General features: G+C 41.2%; 1 protein-coding gene across 5 annotated transcripts in view; it reads right to left on the bottom strand.

The window, feature by feature from the left end:
* Positions 1-15,288, bottom strand: part of STARD13 (StAR related lipid transfer domain containing 13) — a 492,092-nt gene that overhangs the window by 207,475 nt on the left and 269,329 nt on the right. For 2 of the 5 annotated variants that reach the window (XM_086329392.1, XM_086329395.1), the window contains exon 5: positions 10,763-10,804. The exons of the other annotated variants lie outside the window; for them this stretch is intronic. In XM_086329392.1, the coding sequence (XP_086185518.1) occupies positions 10,763-10,804 (42 nt within the window). The remainder of the gene's footprint in view (positions 1-10,762; positions 10,805-15,288) is intronic. 5 annotated transcript variants of the gene reach the window in all.

Genomic DNA, 15,288 nt, shown 5'->3' with positions numbered 1-15,288 from the left:
ATCCTTTCTACTGAACTCATATCCTATGTACTGAACTTAAAACAAAACTGTTGTCATTGGTTTTCTTCCTGTACTCAGGCATCTAGAGAAAAGAAAGGAGGCCATATTTAGAGCACCCACTATGTGATAAAATGGTGTCTTTGAAGTGTGTCCCACAGATCTAGACCTTCACAATTTTCTGGAAAGCATCTTAAAAATGCAGGTTCCTGGATCTTCTTCTGACTTTCTTGCCAGTGGATCCCAGATTATGTAAGTTGAAAGAGCACAGGGACCTTCTCCGTGGTCCAGTGGCTGGGACTCCACAATCCCAATGCAGGGGGCCCAGGTTCAATACCTGGACAGAGAACTATTAATAGATCCTACATCCTGCAACTAAAAGGTTCTGTGTGCTACAACTAAGACCCAGTGCAGACAAATAAGTAAATAAAACATTAAAAAAGAAAAAAAGGGCATCAGGTGATTCTTCTGTACTGAAACTTGGGAACTAATTAAAATGAATGTCTAAATGCTTTCACATAGGTTATCTTATTTAGTAATTTAAGAATGTATATACAAAGTAGAAATAGACCCACAAACATAGAAAACTAAATTAGGAGTTTGGGATTAACACATACACACTACTATATATAAAACAGATAACCAATAAGGGAGGTCTTTGTCATTAGGATAAAATAAAATAATGCTTATTAACACAATCAATGGCACGTGTGTGCATGCCAAGTTGCCTTAGTCATGCCCGATTCTTTGTGACCCTATGGACGGTAGCCTGCCAGACTCCTCTGTCCATGGGGATTCTCCAGGCAAGAATACTGGAGTGGGTTTCCATTTCCTTCTCCAGGGGATCTTCCCAACCCAGGGATTGAACCTGGGTCTCCTGGAGTTCCTGCACTGCAGATTCTTTACCACTGAGTCTCAGTGTAGCTGTTGCCCTTTTTACTAGGAACCCCATGCTGCTGCTGCTGCTGCTGCTAAGTTGCTTCAGTTGTGTCCGACTCTGTGCGACCCCATAGACGGCAGCCAGGCAAGAACACTGGAATGGGTTGCCATTTCCTCCTCCAATGCATGAAAGTGAAAAGTGAAAATGAAGTCGCTCAGTCGTATCCAACTCTTAGTGACCCCATGGACTGCAGCCTACCAGGCTCCTCCATCCATGGGATTTTCCAGGCAAGAGTACTGGAGTGGGTGCCATTGCCTTAGTTATGACAAACCATTGCAATGGTTTCAACCAGAGTGGAAATTTCTTAATCATTTTGGAAGGTTGACCAGAGGGAGAAAAAAAAAAAAAAGTAAGAGGAACAGGGTAAAGGATAAATGGGAGTTTTCTCTGTTTCAACAATCTCCCTAAATTGAGCTCATAATTGCCTTGAGGTCATAAGTACATTATTAATATTTCCCACATTCCAAATTGGGAAGTCGGGTCACAGTAAGATTTCTCAGGGGGCCAGTAAGTTATCAGTGGAGGTAGGAATCAAATTCAGCCTTGTTTTCAGTTGGGTTCTCCAGCAGTTCACTGCCTTTCATATGCAGATCATTCGTTATGCAATAATTTAATTCAATGCTTTTCATAAAGAATGTCACAGAAGGGCTGCTTCATGTGTGTTACTTTGTTGTTGCCCTGGTGACATTTGAGGAGCCCTCAGGCGACCATGGATAGCTGAGGATTCCAGAGAGCAGCTCCATGTGAACAAAAAGGGTGAGTGTTCCAATGCAGCTGTTCAATGGAGAGTCTCAAGTTGTGCACCATGAATTAGTACTTTTCTTCTGGCTTTTTTTTCCCCCCTCTTGCCTCTAGTCAGCATGTTAGATAAATCCAGCTTTACATGAGCTTATGCATAATCAAAGAACTCAACTATTTTTTATGAAATTTTATAAAACTTTTTAACCATTGACCTAAAACCATTCTACGTATATACTAAAGGCAGAGAGTCATCAGATTTCTTATAAGAATCACAAATAGTTGGAAGCTCCTTAGAAGAAAATATTTTATCATATTCATTTTTGTGTCCCCTGTTCCAGGCACTGTAATTTTGCATAACGTGGGACATCAATAAATGTTTATGAATGAATAAATACAGCCTGTGAGATCTATTTCAGATCTATTTTCAAGAGGGTCCTTTTAAAGTAACTACTGCCCAAAAGCCCTATGAAAAATAGATCAAGAACTCACATTACTTTCATTGCAGAAATTATAGACTATCAAGTGTCTGTAATACATATACCATGCATATTTCAGACACTCATTTTAACGTTAAATCTGAGTAACCACACCGAGATTTGGAGTGAAAAAGCCCCAGTAAGTGAGGCTGAAAACTTGGGAGTTCACAGGAGCTCTTATAGGTTCTGCTAATTTAACAGAAGCCGTCTTTAAGAGCCACAGAAGACCTTAGGTTCTCTGCAACACCCAGGCAAGCAAAGAGGCTCTAACCATTAATCAAGTTGTAAAGCAAGGCAACTTAGAAAAGACGATATAAAATCAGTAAAGGGGAGGAGGGTTTGGGGGAGAATGCACATGTATGGCTGAGACCCTTTGCTGTTCACCTGAAACTATCACAACATTGCCTGTTAATTGGCTATGTGTGTGTGTGTTAGTCACTTCAGTTGTGTCCGACTCTTTGTGACCCCATGGACTGTAGCCTGCCAGGCTCCTTGTCCATGGGATTCTCCAGGCAATAATATTGGAGTGGATTGCCATGCCCTCCTCCAGGGGATCTTCCCAACCCAGAGATCAAACCTGCGGCATTCTGCATCTTCTGCATCATAGGCAGATTCTTTACTGCTGAGCCACCAGGGAAACCCTAATTGGCTATAACCCAATACAAAATAAAAAGTTAAAAAAAAAAAACTAATATGATCAATAAGAAAAAAGGCATATTTTTCCATTAAAAAATCAATAAGAGCCTGTGATGCTTATACCACATGCTGGTGGAGAAAGGAAAATGGATTCACAAAATCATGAAGTCCTGGAATTAGAAAATAATTTATAGGCTGTCTATCTGATACAGCACTGGAAATCACACATGAGATCCACAAGTTTGTCATCTGGCCTCTTCCCACCTCTCCGGTCTTCCCTTCACCGGTTCTCCTTCCTGACCCATGGCCCCAGCAATACTGATTTTTGCTGCTTCATGCCTCTGTTTCTTTACATTGTACTTGCTCCTCCTCTTCCTTAGAGTATAATTTTTCTTCCTAGAGAGATCTTCTCTGACCACTGGATCCAAACCAGCACTCCCTTGCATTCTCCAGGTCCTTCTTTATAACACTTAACATCTTATGCATTTGTTTACTATTTATTATTATCTATCTTCCCCAGTTAAATGGAAGACCAATGAGGGGGCTAAATTTGTCTGGTTTGTTCACCACTGAACAAGTAGCTGGGACAGTATTTGCTGTAGTAGACATTTAATAAAAATTTGCTGAATAAGTTTAGGGTTTCCCTGGTGGCTCAGTGGTAAAGAATCTGACTGCCAATATAAGAGATGGAGGTTCGATGGCAACCCACTCCAGTATTCTTGTCTGGAAAATTCCATGGACAGAGGAGCCTGGTGGGCTACATACAGTCCATGGATTTTCAAAGAGTCAGACATAACTAAGTGACTGAACACCCACAAGTAAGGTGAATGAATGAAAACCTGGAGTCAGTCTCTGTAGAAAAAAATGAAAAAGCCATACGATTTAGAGGATTTCACCCCCCAAACCTATTTTATCTAGTGTTATGATTTTTATTAATGGTCAAGAAGGAACATTTCCATCTTAAATGAAAAATTAATATTTAAATTTCAACCATATTTTCTTCATTTTCCCCAGCTTAATATGTGATAACAACACCTGTGTTCATTTCCTTTAGCTGTAAAATGAAAAATGCCAATTGCACTTTGGAAGGATGCTGGAGGACTGGAAAAGGTTGTTGTTATTGTTCAGTCACTAGATCATGTCCAACTCTTTTGCTACCCTATGGACTATAGCCCACCAGGCCCCTCTGTCCATGAGATTCTTGAGGCAAGAATACTAGAGTGGGCTGCCATTTCCTTCTTCAGGGGATCTTCCTGACCCAGGGACAAACCCACGTCTCTTGAGCTGGCAGGTGGATTCTTTACCACTGAGCCACCAGGGAAGCCAGGGAAAGGTTTGTTGCTTAAACCCACAAAGCTGACAGGTGTGCCAAACACCTTGGGGTGGGCGTGGTTCATGATAGGGCAGGCAGAGTTTGAGGCCACCAGAGGTAAACTCAGCACTTGAGAGGGAGCAATCATATTCTTTTAATGTCCTTCAGTTATTGAAGCCATGAGTCAGGATGCCAACAAACACTTATATCTCATGGGAAAGGCTTTGCTCCTGAAGGTAAATAAGGCACCATCATTCCCTCAACAAGTTTGTATTCTAGACTGATTTCAGATACAGGAATTTTGCTTATGAAGGGTACAGTTACATTTGAATGCACCGGCAAACCCAAAAGTCACTTGCTGTGACTTGGAATCTAATCTTAAGTTTATGGCTAATGAGATATGTGACCTGGAAGAGGTTAATTGAATCTCTTCAAGGTTCAATCAGCTTGTGTGAAATGAACAGCCTGGACAAGATAATCTGCAAGCTTTCCACATTCTCTAATAGTTCATGATGTCTTGAGCTAAATAGAAAGAAGAGAATGTTGGCCTAAATTTGCTCAAAATATTGAAGAGTTTGAATGAACAAGTATCATCTCTATCAATATCAGTCCACCTTTTTGAATCTTGCTAGGAAACTCCAATACTTTGGCTACCTGATGTGAAGAACCGACTCACTTGAAAAGACCCTGATGCTGGGAAAGATTGAAGGTGGGAGGAGAAGGGGATGACAGAGGATGAGATGGTTGTATGGCATCACTGACTCGATGGACATGAGTTTGAGTAAGCTCTGGGAGTTGGTGATGGATAGGGAAGCCTGGCATGCTGTAGTCCATGGGGTTGCAAAGAGTCGGACATGACTGAGCGACTGAACTGAAGTGAGGAACTGATTCACAAAATAAGAAAAGGCATTCATTCTTTTATTTCTTCAACAACTCAGTTATTTTACCATGTGGGTTTATAGTAAGAAGTAAAAGATTTTCCTTAATGTCAGACAAAGTTTCTCTCAGTTCAGTTCATCAGTCGTGTCTGACTCTTTACGACCCCATGGACTGAAGTACACCAGGCTTCCCTGTCCATCACTAACTCCCAGAGCTTACTCAAACTCATGTCTATCAAGTCGGTGATGCCATCTAACCATCTCATCCCCTGTGGTCCCCCTCTCCTCCCACCTTCAATCTTTCCCAGCATCAGGGTCTTTTCCAATAAGTCAGTTCTTCCCATCAGGTGGCTAAAGTATTGGAGTTTCAGCTTCAGCATCAGTTCTTCCAATGAATATTCAGGAGTGGTCTCCTTTAGGATGGACTAGTTGGATCTCCTTGCAGTACAAAGGACTCTCAAGAGTCTTCTCCAACATCACAGTTCAAAAGCATCAATTCTCTAGCACTCAGCTTTCTTTATAGTCCAACTCTCACTATTAAAGTTTCTCTAATTTAGGACAAAAGAACTCTTGCTGGTGAGGCAAGAACCAGACAAAGAATTCAGCAGAGTGAATGGAAAGGCACAAACTTGAAGTTGAATGAAACTGCACTTTACTAGCTGTTTTGGCCTCGGCTAAGTTTCTTCACTTACCCCATCCTTAAAATGGGGATGATAACCATGACCTCAGCACGTGGCTGTGATGTTTCACAGGATGATGGGGGAGAAGCACTGAATCGGGGCCTGACACGCAGCAGATCCTCATGGTCTTCCCACCCACCAAAGGGCACTCAGCTATGGAAGGGGGAGATGGTGACCAGGTGGGAAGGACTTGAGGAAGGCCTTGAAAGTGAGTAGGATTTAGGTAGGCAGAAGGGAGATAAAAGGATTGGGACTGGAAGACATTTGTGTAGCTTAAGGCATGGAGTCTGAAATAAACTTTAGGGCCATTTTTTAGTTACTGGTGAGAGGAGAGTGCCAGGCAGGCTGCATACACACAACAACAAAGAAAATCACCTAGGAGCCTTGTTAAAAATGCATACTACACACTCCATCCCACCGCCTCCCCCACGCATGGTGGTGGTTTCATCGCTAAGTCGTGTCCGACTCTTGTGACCCCATGGACTATAGGCTGCTAGGCTTCTCTGCCCATGGGATTCTCTAAGCAAGAATACTGGAGTGGGTTGCCATTTCCTTCTCCAGGGGATCTTCTTGACCCAGGGATCGAACCCAGCATACATACTCATATACACTGTCTCCTGGGGATGATTTTGACTGCTCAGGTCTGGGGAAAGTATTTTAAAGAGGTTTTCCAGTGATTCTGATGCTTGGTCAGGTTTGGGAGTCACTGGGTTGAATTAACAGCAACTGACTGAGCTTACAGAGCAGAGCTCACGCAGGGCAGCAGGAAAGTGAGCCCAAGGGCAAGCTCGAGGATAGGAGCCTGGATTCAAATAATCCCCTGGCCCTCTCTGACCTTGGGACCATGGACAGTCACACAGTATTTGCTCTGAAGCCTAGGTGTCAAATAAGAAAGCACATGAAACCTTAGCACAATGCCTGGCTTACAATTTTTATCCTCATTTGTCTCATAATGTAGTAGAAATCAGAGCACCCACCCTGCCTACCTTAAAGGACTTTGCTGCTGATGCTAAGTCACTTCAGTCGAGTCCAACTCTGTGCGACCCCATAGATGGCAGCCCACCAGGCTTCCCCGTCCCTGGGATTCTCCAGGCAGGAACACTGGAGTGGGTTGCCATTTCCTTCTCCAATGCATGAAAGTGAAAAGTCAAAGTAAAATCACTCAGTCGTGTCCGACTCTCAGCGACCTCATGGACTGCAGCCCACCAGGCTCCTCCGTCCATGGGATTTTCCAGGCAAGAGTAGTGGAGTGGGGTGCCATTGCCTTCTCCATAAAGGACTTTAGTGAGAACCTATTAATTTTAAGCCACTATTAGAACCCTTAGTGGAAAAACACAACTGTACAGTGTTATACAAATATTCAAGATCATCATTAATCATCATCATCATTATCATGGGGACCCTGTCTAGGATGCCAGAATGCTACGGTCAGCTCCCATCTATTAGACCCATTGGTAACTTTGAGGTGACACTGGGGCATGGCTGGGGAAATGGTTCTGCTTTGTCACTACAACACCCAGAAACAGTCATCCCTTCCTAAGTGCTAGACTGTGATTGGGGTGTGGGTCTTGGAGTCATCAGAATCTCACAGATCTTATAATGACCTGTAGATCATTCGAAATGTGCCTCTCTCATAAATCTATATCGGAGAAGGCAATGGCACCCCACTCCAGTACTCTTGCCTGGAAAATCACAGGGATGGAGGAGCCTGGTAGGCTGTAGTCCATGGGGTCGCTAAGAGTCAGACACAACTGAGCGACTTCATTTTCACTTTTCACTTTCATGCATTGGAGAAGGAAATGGCAACCCACTCCAGTGTTCTTGCCTGGAGAATCCCAGGGACAGGGGAGCCTGGTGGGCTGCCGTCTATGGGGTCACACAGAGTCGGAAACGACTGAAGTGAGTTAGCAGCAGCAGCATAAATCTATATAACGACAAGTAGTAGTTCCTTAACCTCTCCAAGCCTGGGTTTCCTCATGCATAAAGTGGGGACAATATCAGCACACAGGGTCACACCATACAGCTGGGTAAGCTGTGTGTGCCCTACACAGAGCAAGCAGCCAAAGGGGGCCAGGGAGGTGGACATCCCAGCCCAGGGTGCACTCACCTAGCCATATGCCCATGGGGCTGCACTTTCTAAGAGAAGGCAGTTTCTAATAGCTTTCTCATTCTTGGCCGGGAGTGGAAGCTTTTTTCTAAATCACAGCAAGCTTCTCTGTGTGCTAACAGGGACCCTGGGAGTACTTGCTCTGAAGCCTGGGCATCAGATGAGAAAACACGTGAAGCCTTAGCACAATGCCTGGCTTACAATAGGGTCCAATTCAGGGTAGCTGAATCTGCCTACTTTTTTCCTATTCAGGACTACGCAAACACATTCTTGTTTGAAGTAGCTCAAGAGAAATGAAATGCACACACTCTTCTTTTTATTCAATTGCGCAAATACTTTACATTAAATAATGAACCTAACTTTCAAACACAGAAACACGTCTTCTTTTGTTTTTGGTTTTCTTTTCTTTTTTTTTTTTTACATCATTAAATGGGGACTTCTAGACATAGCAAAGGAGGCTCTAACCTATGCAACGTTATGAGCCTAGACTCCATCAACTTTAGTATTCTTCACAGAGATAGATGGACATCCTGATAAAATAAAATGTGGATATGTGCTGGGAATCCCTGGTGATAAATGATAGGCTTTATTACTACCTCTCCTAATTTCCTTTTCTTAGTAAGTAGTCCTAGGTGAAATCTAAACGGGAAATAGCCTTAGTGGTTTTAATAGCAGTGGTTTAATGAATAACCTATTATGGATATTGTAAATAAATTTTAAATTATGAAACAGATTAATTGTTTTCAAAAACAAGCCATGGATCTGAAAGTTTAGCGTACCACGAATGGGCAATTTGTCCCAACCTCCTATTTTACCTAACCAATACAATACTTTTAAAAAACTATTAAAATATTTGCTTCAATATACATAGTAACAAAATACAATCATTATAACTCTGCAAACACCAGGGGTAAAATTATTGCCTTATTTCATAATAATGCTGCCAGAATCAATGAATAATAAAAGAAAACAAATAACTTCTCTTTTGGGAGATCACCTTCCCAAGAGCATGGGGCACACAGCCTATGGACTGTAGACTGTAGATGCTCCGGGAAAAGCTTGCAGGCTCCTCCCAGATCTAATGTCCTGTAATTTTACAAGTCAGTTTTATCTTAAATAATACAAAATTATCAATGAGAGTGAACTCACCAATCAAGACATGACTATACAAGAGACTAGCTTCTGAATGCAGGATTAGCTACATCATTTGCTCTACCCAGTATAAATAAAAATGTTGGCCCTTCATTCAACAATGATTAATAATTTCAAGATTGTAACAGTAGAGCTTAAACCAAGTGTGGGGCCAGTCTGAGCACTGGGCCCTGCCTGTGTGTGTTTCGGGGAGATTCTCCTGGTGACTGCAGGCCCTGGACTCCTAGCTTGTTCTCCTCCTAGTTCCTTTTCCAATTCTGGCAGATGTAGTTCCAATAACAGAAGGTAGCATTCCAATAACACAAAGTACCAATTAAGTTGCTGCAGTTGATGGAAGTTAGGTAACCAGAGAGGCATGGGAAATGACATCGGCAGGTATCCTGGGGTATACTTCTGAGCTTCTGCCCTTTCCTAGTCTATCGAAACATCCAATGAAATCCAGACAGAAAAGGAACTAAGACTCAGGGCATTAAGCTTCCTTTAGACACACAAGCTAGTTTTATAGACTCATTGATCTTTAAAGTTAAATACGGCCTTAGAGATTATCTAGTCCAACTTCTCTCATTTTAATTAGGCCTCCATCAGATTCCCTTTAGGCCAAGGACATGGAAATGAATCTTGGTTGCACAGCTTTAAAGCTGATGGTATTTTGATGAACAAACTGTAATTGATGATCTTTCAGAAAGATAAAATGTTAGTATAATGAATGATTCATGCTATAACACTAACAGACTTGCACAAGATGCTGCCAACCATACTAGCAACATATGTACTATTTGATTTATTTTTAATTCCATTCATATCAAACTAATCTTTTAGCTCTTTGAAATCCCTAAAATGGGATCTAGAATGGGTCCATTAAATATGGAAACAAGGCAGATGAATCCAGGTATGAAGCGAGTGGGTGGTTTAAGGCTAGAGCAAAAAGCATCTCTTGCTTATCAGAAAACATGTCTATTCTTCACAGAGGATGCATCTATGCATCTATATCCATCTGTCTATTTATTTGTCTTGTATTTTTTAAAATAAACTCTTATACAATGTTAATTAAGGAGTCAGACATTATGCTAAATGCTTTGAAAATATTAACTCATTTAATCCTCAGGAGAGCCCTATGAGATAAGTACTATGCTTGTCCTCCTTTCTAAAGATGGGGAAATTTAGGAACATCAAGATTATTTATCTTGCCCAAGGACCCACTGACTAAATGGTGGAAGCAGGATTTAAACCCACGTAGCCTTGCTCCAGTAACTGCTCTTAACCAGTGGTCCCCAGGCTTTTTGGCACCAGGGACCGGTTTTGTGGAAGACAATTTTTCCACAGATGGGGTGAGGAGGGGATGGTTCAGACAGTAATGTAAACAATGGGGAGCAACACATGAAGTTTTGCTTGCTCTCCAGACCAACGCTCACCTCCTGCTGTGTAACCCGGACAGAGGTACTGGCCTGCAGCCCAGGAGTTGGGGTCCCCTGCTCTTAACCACTATACCCTGATGTATGCCAGTAATCTTTCATCATGCCAGAACACCACTAACCCCCACCCTCCATTACATTGTACACAACAAAAGTAAAACAACATGGCTTCAAGATACTAGGAAATCTATGTTCCCAGCATTGTAGCCATAGCTATGCCAAACATTTATATCAACACTATGGCTGAACTGATGCTAATTTCACAGATGTTAATTACCATTACACAGCTGTGACTTTATACAAATGATGATATCTCAAACAGCTTCAATCCTTTTTCCACCACTACAGTGTTCTCTAAATGGTTAAGAGTAATTTTTCATTTGTCATTGTTGCTTTGATTTAGATTCAAGAATTAGAAATCAAATACTTACCATAAAGCCGCTCTTCTTTCTTTCCAAAAAGAGTAAAACAGCCTATAAGACAATGGTTGAAATATGTAAAAGCTTCTCTTTTCCCCACTTATCTTCATTCTAACAATTGCTCCTCTTTAAACCTATTGCTTATGAATCTTTTCTTGGGACTAAAATAAAGATGCAATTTATTTCCAAGACCATGGGGACAACTCCTCTTGGCTAAGATACGTGCAATCCATCATGTTTTTCAAGAGGTCTGCAATGAATGCAACTCAGCATCAGCCAAAAAAGAGAAGCCACCTTTGTGATGTCATTGTGACAAACCATACATTCTTATGCGGCAGTAGATTAAGTTTAACTTACACAGTCACACCTTCCAGTTATTAAAATATTTGTACTTTAAGGACATTATTCTAATGGCAATTATTAAATTTCAGTGGAAAACACTTTTAAAGATCCTTCAAGAAAACTGGTCGTGTTTTCACTTTATCCAGATGTAGAGAGGATAAGAAGCATATAAGACTTCCAGTTAAAATCACTGCTGGTAAATATATCACTTTTCATGAGGTTGTATAATTATCTCTGTGGTCCATTTAATTTCATATATAGGAAGGAGAAAGAAGTATTCAACAACCATGGTATGCCATGATGAAATATAGATTAAAATATGCCCCACTACACAAAATAACAACCATAAGGTTCTGAACATTTTATCTTAGATAAAAATGTTACTAAGGAAATATTCTGCCTGAGAAGATAAGATAGCTTAACACAGCAGGTTTGCAAATACAATATTGTGTAGTCATGGTGCATTCTATACTGTCCTTTAGCATTTTCTGGAAGCCTGTTCTATTTCTGGTTAAACAGATGAGTTAAGTGATTTGGGTGGCATAATAAATAAAATTTGTGTGCTTTGCCAGGATAAAACCACAGTCCTGAATTAATATCCTGCACTACAGTCCCAACATGCTTTGACAAGGATGCTGTTTAATGGCTCAATAAATACTTATTGACTAAATACAAACGTGACAAAAATGTTTGTCCTTCAACTCGATTGCTTTAGGACCAAACACTCAAGGATTTTGGGGAAAAAAAAATGGCACGCACCCAGGAACATTGCAACACTCTTCAAACCATGCTTGTTTTCATTTTGCAATATCCCTAAACTTGCAAAATAGGCTTCCCTAGTGGCTCAGATGGTAAAGAATTTGCCTGCAAAGCTGGAGACCTGGGTTCAATCCCTAGGTTGGAAAGGTCCCCTGGAGGAGGGCATGGCAACCCTACTTCAGTATTCTTGCCTGGAGAATCCCCATGGACAAAGGAGACTGGCAGGCTACAGTCCACGGGGTCGCAAAGAGTTGGACACGACTGAGCGACTAAGCACACACACAAATTTGCAAAAGGGAAGAATAGAAATATACTGTTGGATAAACCCCTAAGTTGTTTTGTTCAACAGAAGATTAAAAAAGAAAAAAAAAAGAATATATATTAATTTCATTAGATGTGCTCCATGTCCAAGTAAGTGACCAGCTTGGTGACTAACAAAAATGGTATCAGATGGTCTTCTTAAGGAATTTTGGCCAACTGGTAGGGCTCCTGTCTCCTATTCAGAGAAATCACCCACAAATAACTAACATGGTCCTTTCTTTGCTCCAGCTCTAGGAAGAAACCGTTACTTCCAAGGGTTAGGCAGCATATTGTATATTAGGTCATATTTAAGTTATCCTCATTAAAAAAAACACAAAAACTTAAAGACTTGGTTACCTATTTTTCTCTGAGAAATTTCGCTTCAATCATCTTTATTATGGAAAGACCATAATTGGTAAAAGTCAGCAAATGATGCAACCTTAGAAAATTCAATATAGTATAGAACCTTTCTTAAAAGCTAAACTTTGATTAGCCTATTCCTAGATATAAAGATATTGGAGAAATCACCTTTCCAATATAAACTTCTTACCCCACCACATATGGGGCCAACAAGTCACAGTAACCATAGAAGTATTCCTTCTAACACCATTTTTATCTAATCAACTATATTTTAATTTTTATGGGGGCAACCTTAAGAAGTCTTTCTTTTAAATGTCATTTAAAATTTACTTTGCAGTATCATTTTTAAATTAAAAATGCATATTTTATTAATAAAGTGAGATATATTTTTACTATTATTTTTTATTCATCAACAGTTCTGGGATCAAGTAAATCTGTCACTAAAGATTATTTAATATATCACTACTATTATTCAGTCACCAGAAGGCTGAGTTTAGGAACAGGGCTGCTTTTTCTTATTCTCCAGAAATTTAGCACATGTATATGTACATACAGTATGTACAATATGTATGTACAGTACATACAGTACATACATATTGTGCTCTAAATAAAGGATACTCTAGGACTTGGTCCTTGGCATCTCCTCTTAACTATATTCTCTTCCTAAGTAACCCCATCCAGTCCAAAGGCTTTATTCTATAATAGTCATATGCCAATAACTCTCAGATTTCTATCTCTGCATTTGACTTTTCTCCCAAGACTTTCCTTATACATCTAAATCTTTGACATTTGCTTAGGATATCTAATGGGGCTTCCCAGGTGGCACAGCAGTAAAGAATCCGTCTGCCAATGCAGGAGATGCAAGAGACATGGGTTCAATTCCTGGGTCAGGATGATCGCCTGGAGAAGAAATGGCAACCCACTCGGGTATTCTTTCCTGGGAAACCCCATGGACAGAAATGGGCTACAGTCCATGGGGTTTCAAAGAGTTGGACACAACTGAGCGACTGAGCACACACACACACTGGAATCTAATAGGTATCTTTGCTCTGCTGCTGCTGCTGCTGCTGCTGCTAAGTCGCTTCAGTCGTGTCCAACTCTGTGCGACCCCATAGACAGCAGCCCACCAGGTTTCCCGTCCCTGGGATTCTCCAGGCAAGAATACTGGAGTGGGTTGCTATTTCCTTCTCCAACGCATGAGAGTGAAAAGTGAAAGTGAAGTCACTTAGTCGTGTCCGACTCTAGCGACCCCATGGACTGCAGCCTACCAGGCTCCTCCATCCGTGGGATTACTCTTCATCTGGCTTATGCAAAAAAAAAAAAAAAAAAGTGTCTCTTGCAATTGCAAGATACAAATATGCCACGTGTCCCTATCTCAGCCCATGGCCTTACAAACCTAGGGGCTCTTGAACCCTCTCCATCAGCCTCCAACTGAAAATGTCAACACTGTCGTCCTACCTTCAAGACATATCCCAAATCTGTCCCATTCTCTCCATTTCCATGACTGTCACTCCCACTCGTGCCACTGTTTCTCTCTCACCTAGACCACTCCAGTAGTAACTTATTCAAGTCCTGTCTCTCCTCTGTTTAAAATCCTTTGCTTATTGCTCAGTCATGTCCAACTCTTTTGACCCCATGGACTGTAGCCTGCCAGGTTCCCCTGTCCATGGAATTCTCCAGACAAGAATACTGGAGTGGGTTGCTATTCCCTTCTCTAGGGGATCTTCCCAACCCAGGGATTTAACCCAGCTCTCCCACATTGCAGGCAGATTCTTTACCCTCTGAGCCATCAGGGAAGCTTGCTTATCACACGCAGAACCGAATCCAACCTCCTTGCCCTGGCAACAAAGCCCAACTTGATCTTATAGCTTGGCTCTACCCATACCTCTAACGTGATCTCCTACCACCTACTTGTACCACCTTTTTTCTTATGCTCCAGGAAAACTGGCCTTTTTTCCCCCTGTCCCTGTATAATAACCAGCTCATTCCAACTTCACTTAAGCAAAACTTCTGTTAAGGACTTAGACTATGATCTTGCATCAGTACTAGACACAGACTTCTGTGAGTTATCATATGGTAGTTAACACAGGTCAGTGACTCTGAACCTGGACTGTGCACTGGAACCATCTGCAGAGCTTTAAAAAATACTGATCCCTGGACCCTAAGTGAACTGAATCGGAGTCTCTGTGAGGCACTGAAACATTCGTGTTTCTGAAAGGCTCCAGGTCACCCTGTGGGTAGCTAAGGCTGAGAAGAACCCTGGCACAGGTAATGTGCTCTCTTTCTCTGATTTTCATTGTATATTTGCCTGACTCAGATTTTTTTTTCTTGTTTCCCTTTTCAAGAGATGTTTAAAAAGTAAAAACCCAACAGAGTAGGATAGGGTGTTCTTTACAGTAAAGTGAGAATAAAAAGGAAAAACATATATAAAACAAATGAAAAGGATCAGCTAGTATCATCGTGATCCTATACTTCTTGCTATCATGGAACCCCTTTAGATTTTAATAAGGAACATTTTTATGGCCCGTGTTCTATTCTTGATCCCACTCTGCATTAAAGACCCAATCTCATGTTTACATCACATCACAGGATGCTGCTGTTGACTTTGAGGATGAATAAACCTGTTTTAACATGACAAGAACTCACTGAAATTTGGTGGAATTAGCATTTCTAACAAAACTCAAACTTTTCAGTGCTTTAGGTTAGTTTTATTTTGAGCACCAATATAACGTCCTGTGTCTAAGAGAAATGATTTAGAATGAGACAATGAAAGAGAT

Source organism: Bos grunniens, chromosome 12 (assembly GCF_055505025.1).
Source record: "Bos grunniens cultivar Pamir isolate PY7600 chromosome 12, Bosgru_T2T1.0, whole genome shotgun sequence".
NCBI lineage: Eukaryota > Metazoa > Chordata > Mammalia > Artiodactyla > Bovidae > Bos > Bos grunniens.
Note: the sequence above shows the minus strand (reverse complement) of the source record. Positions and strands in the feature narration are given on the sequence as shown.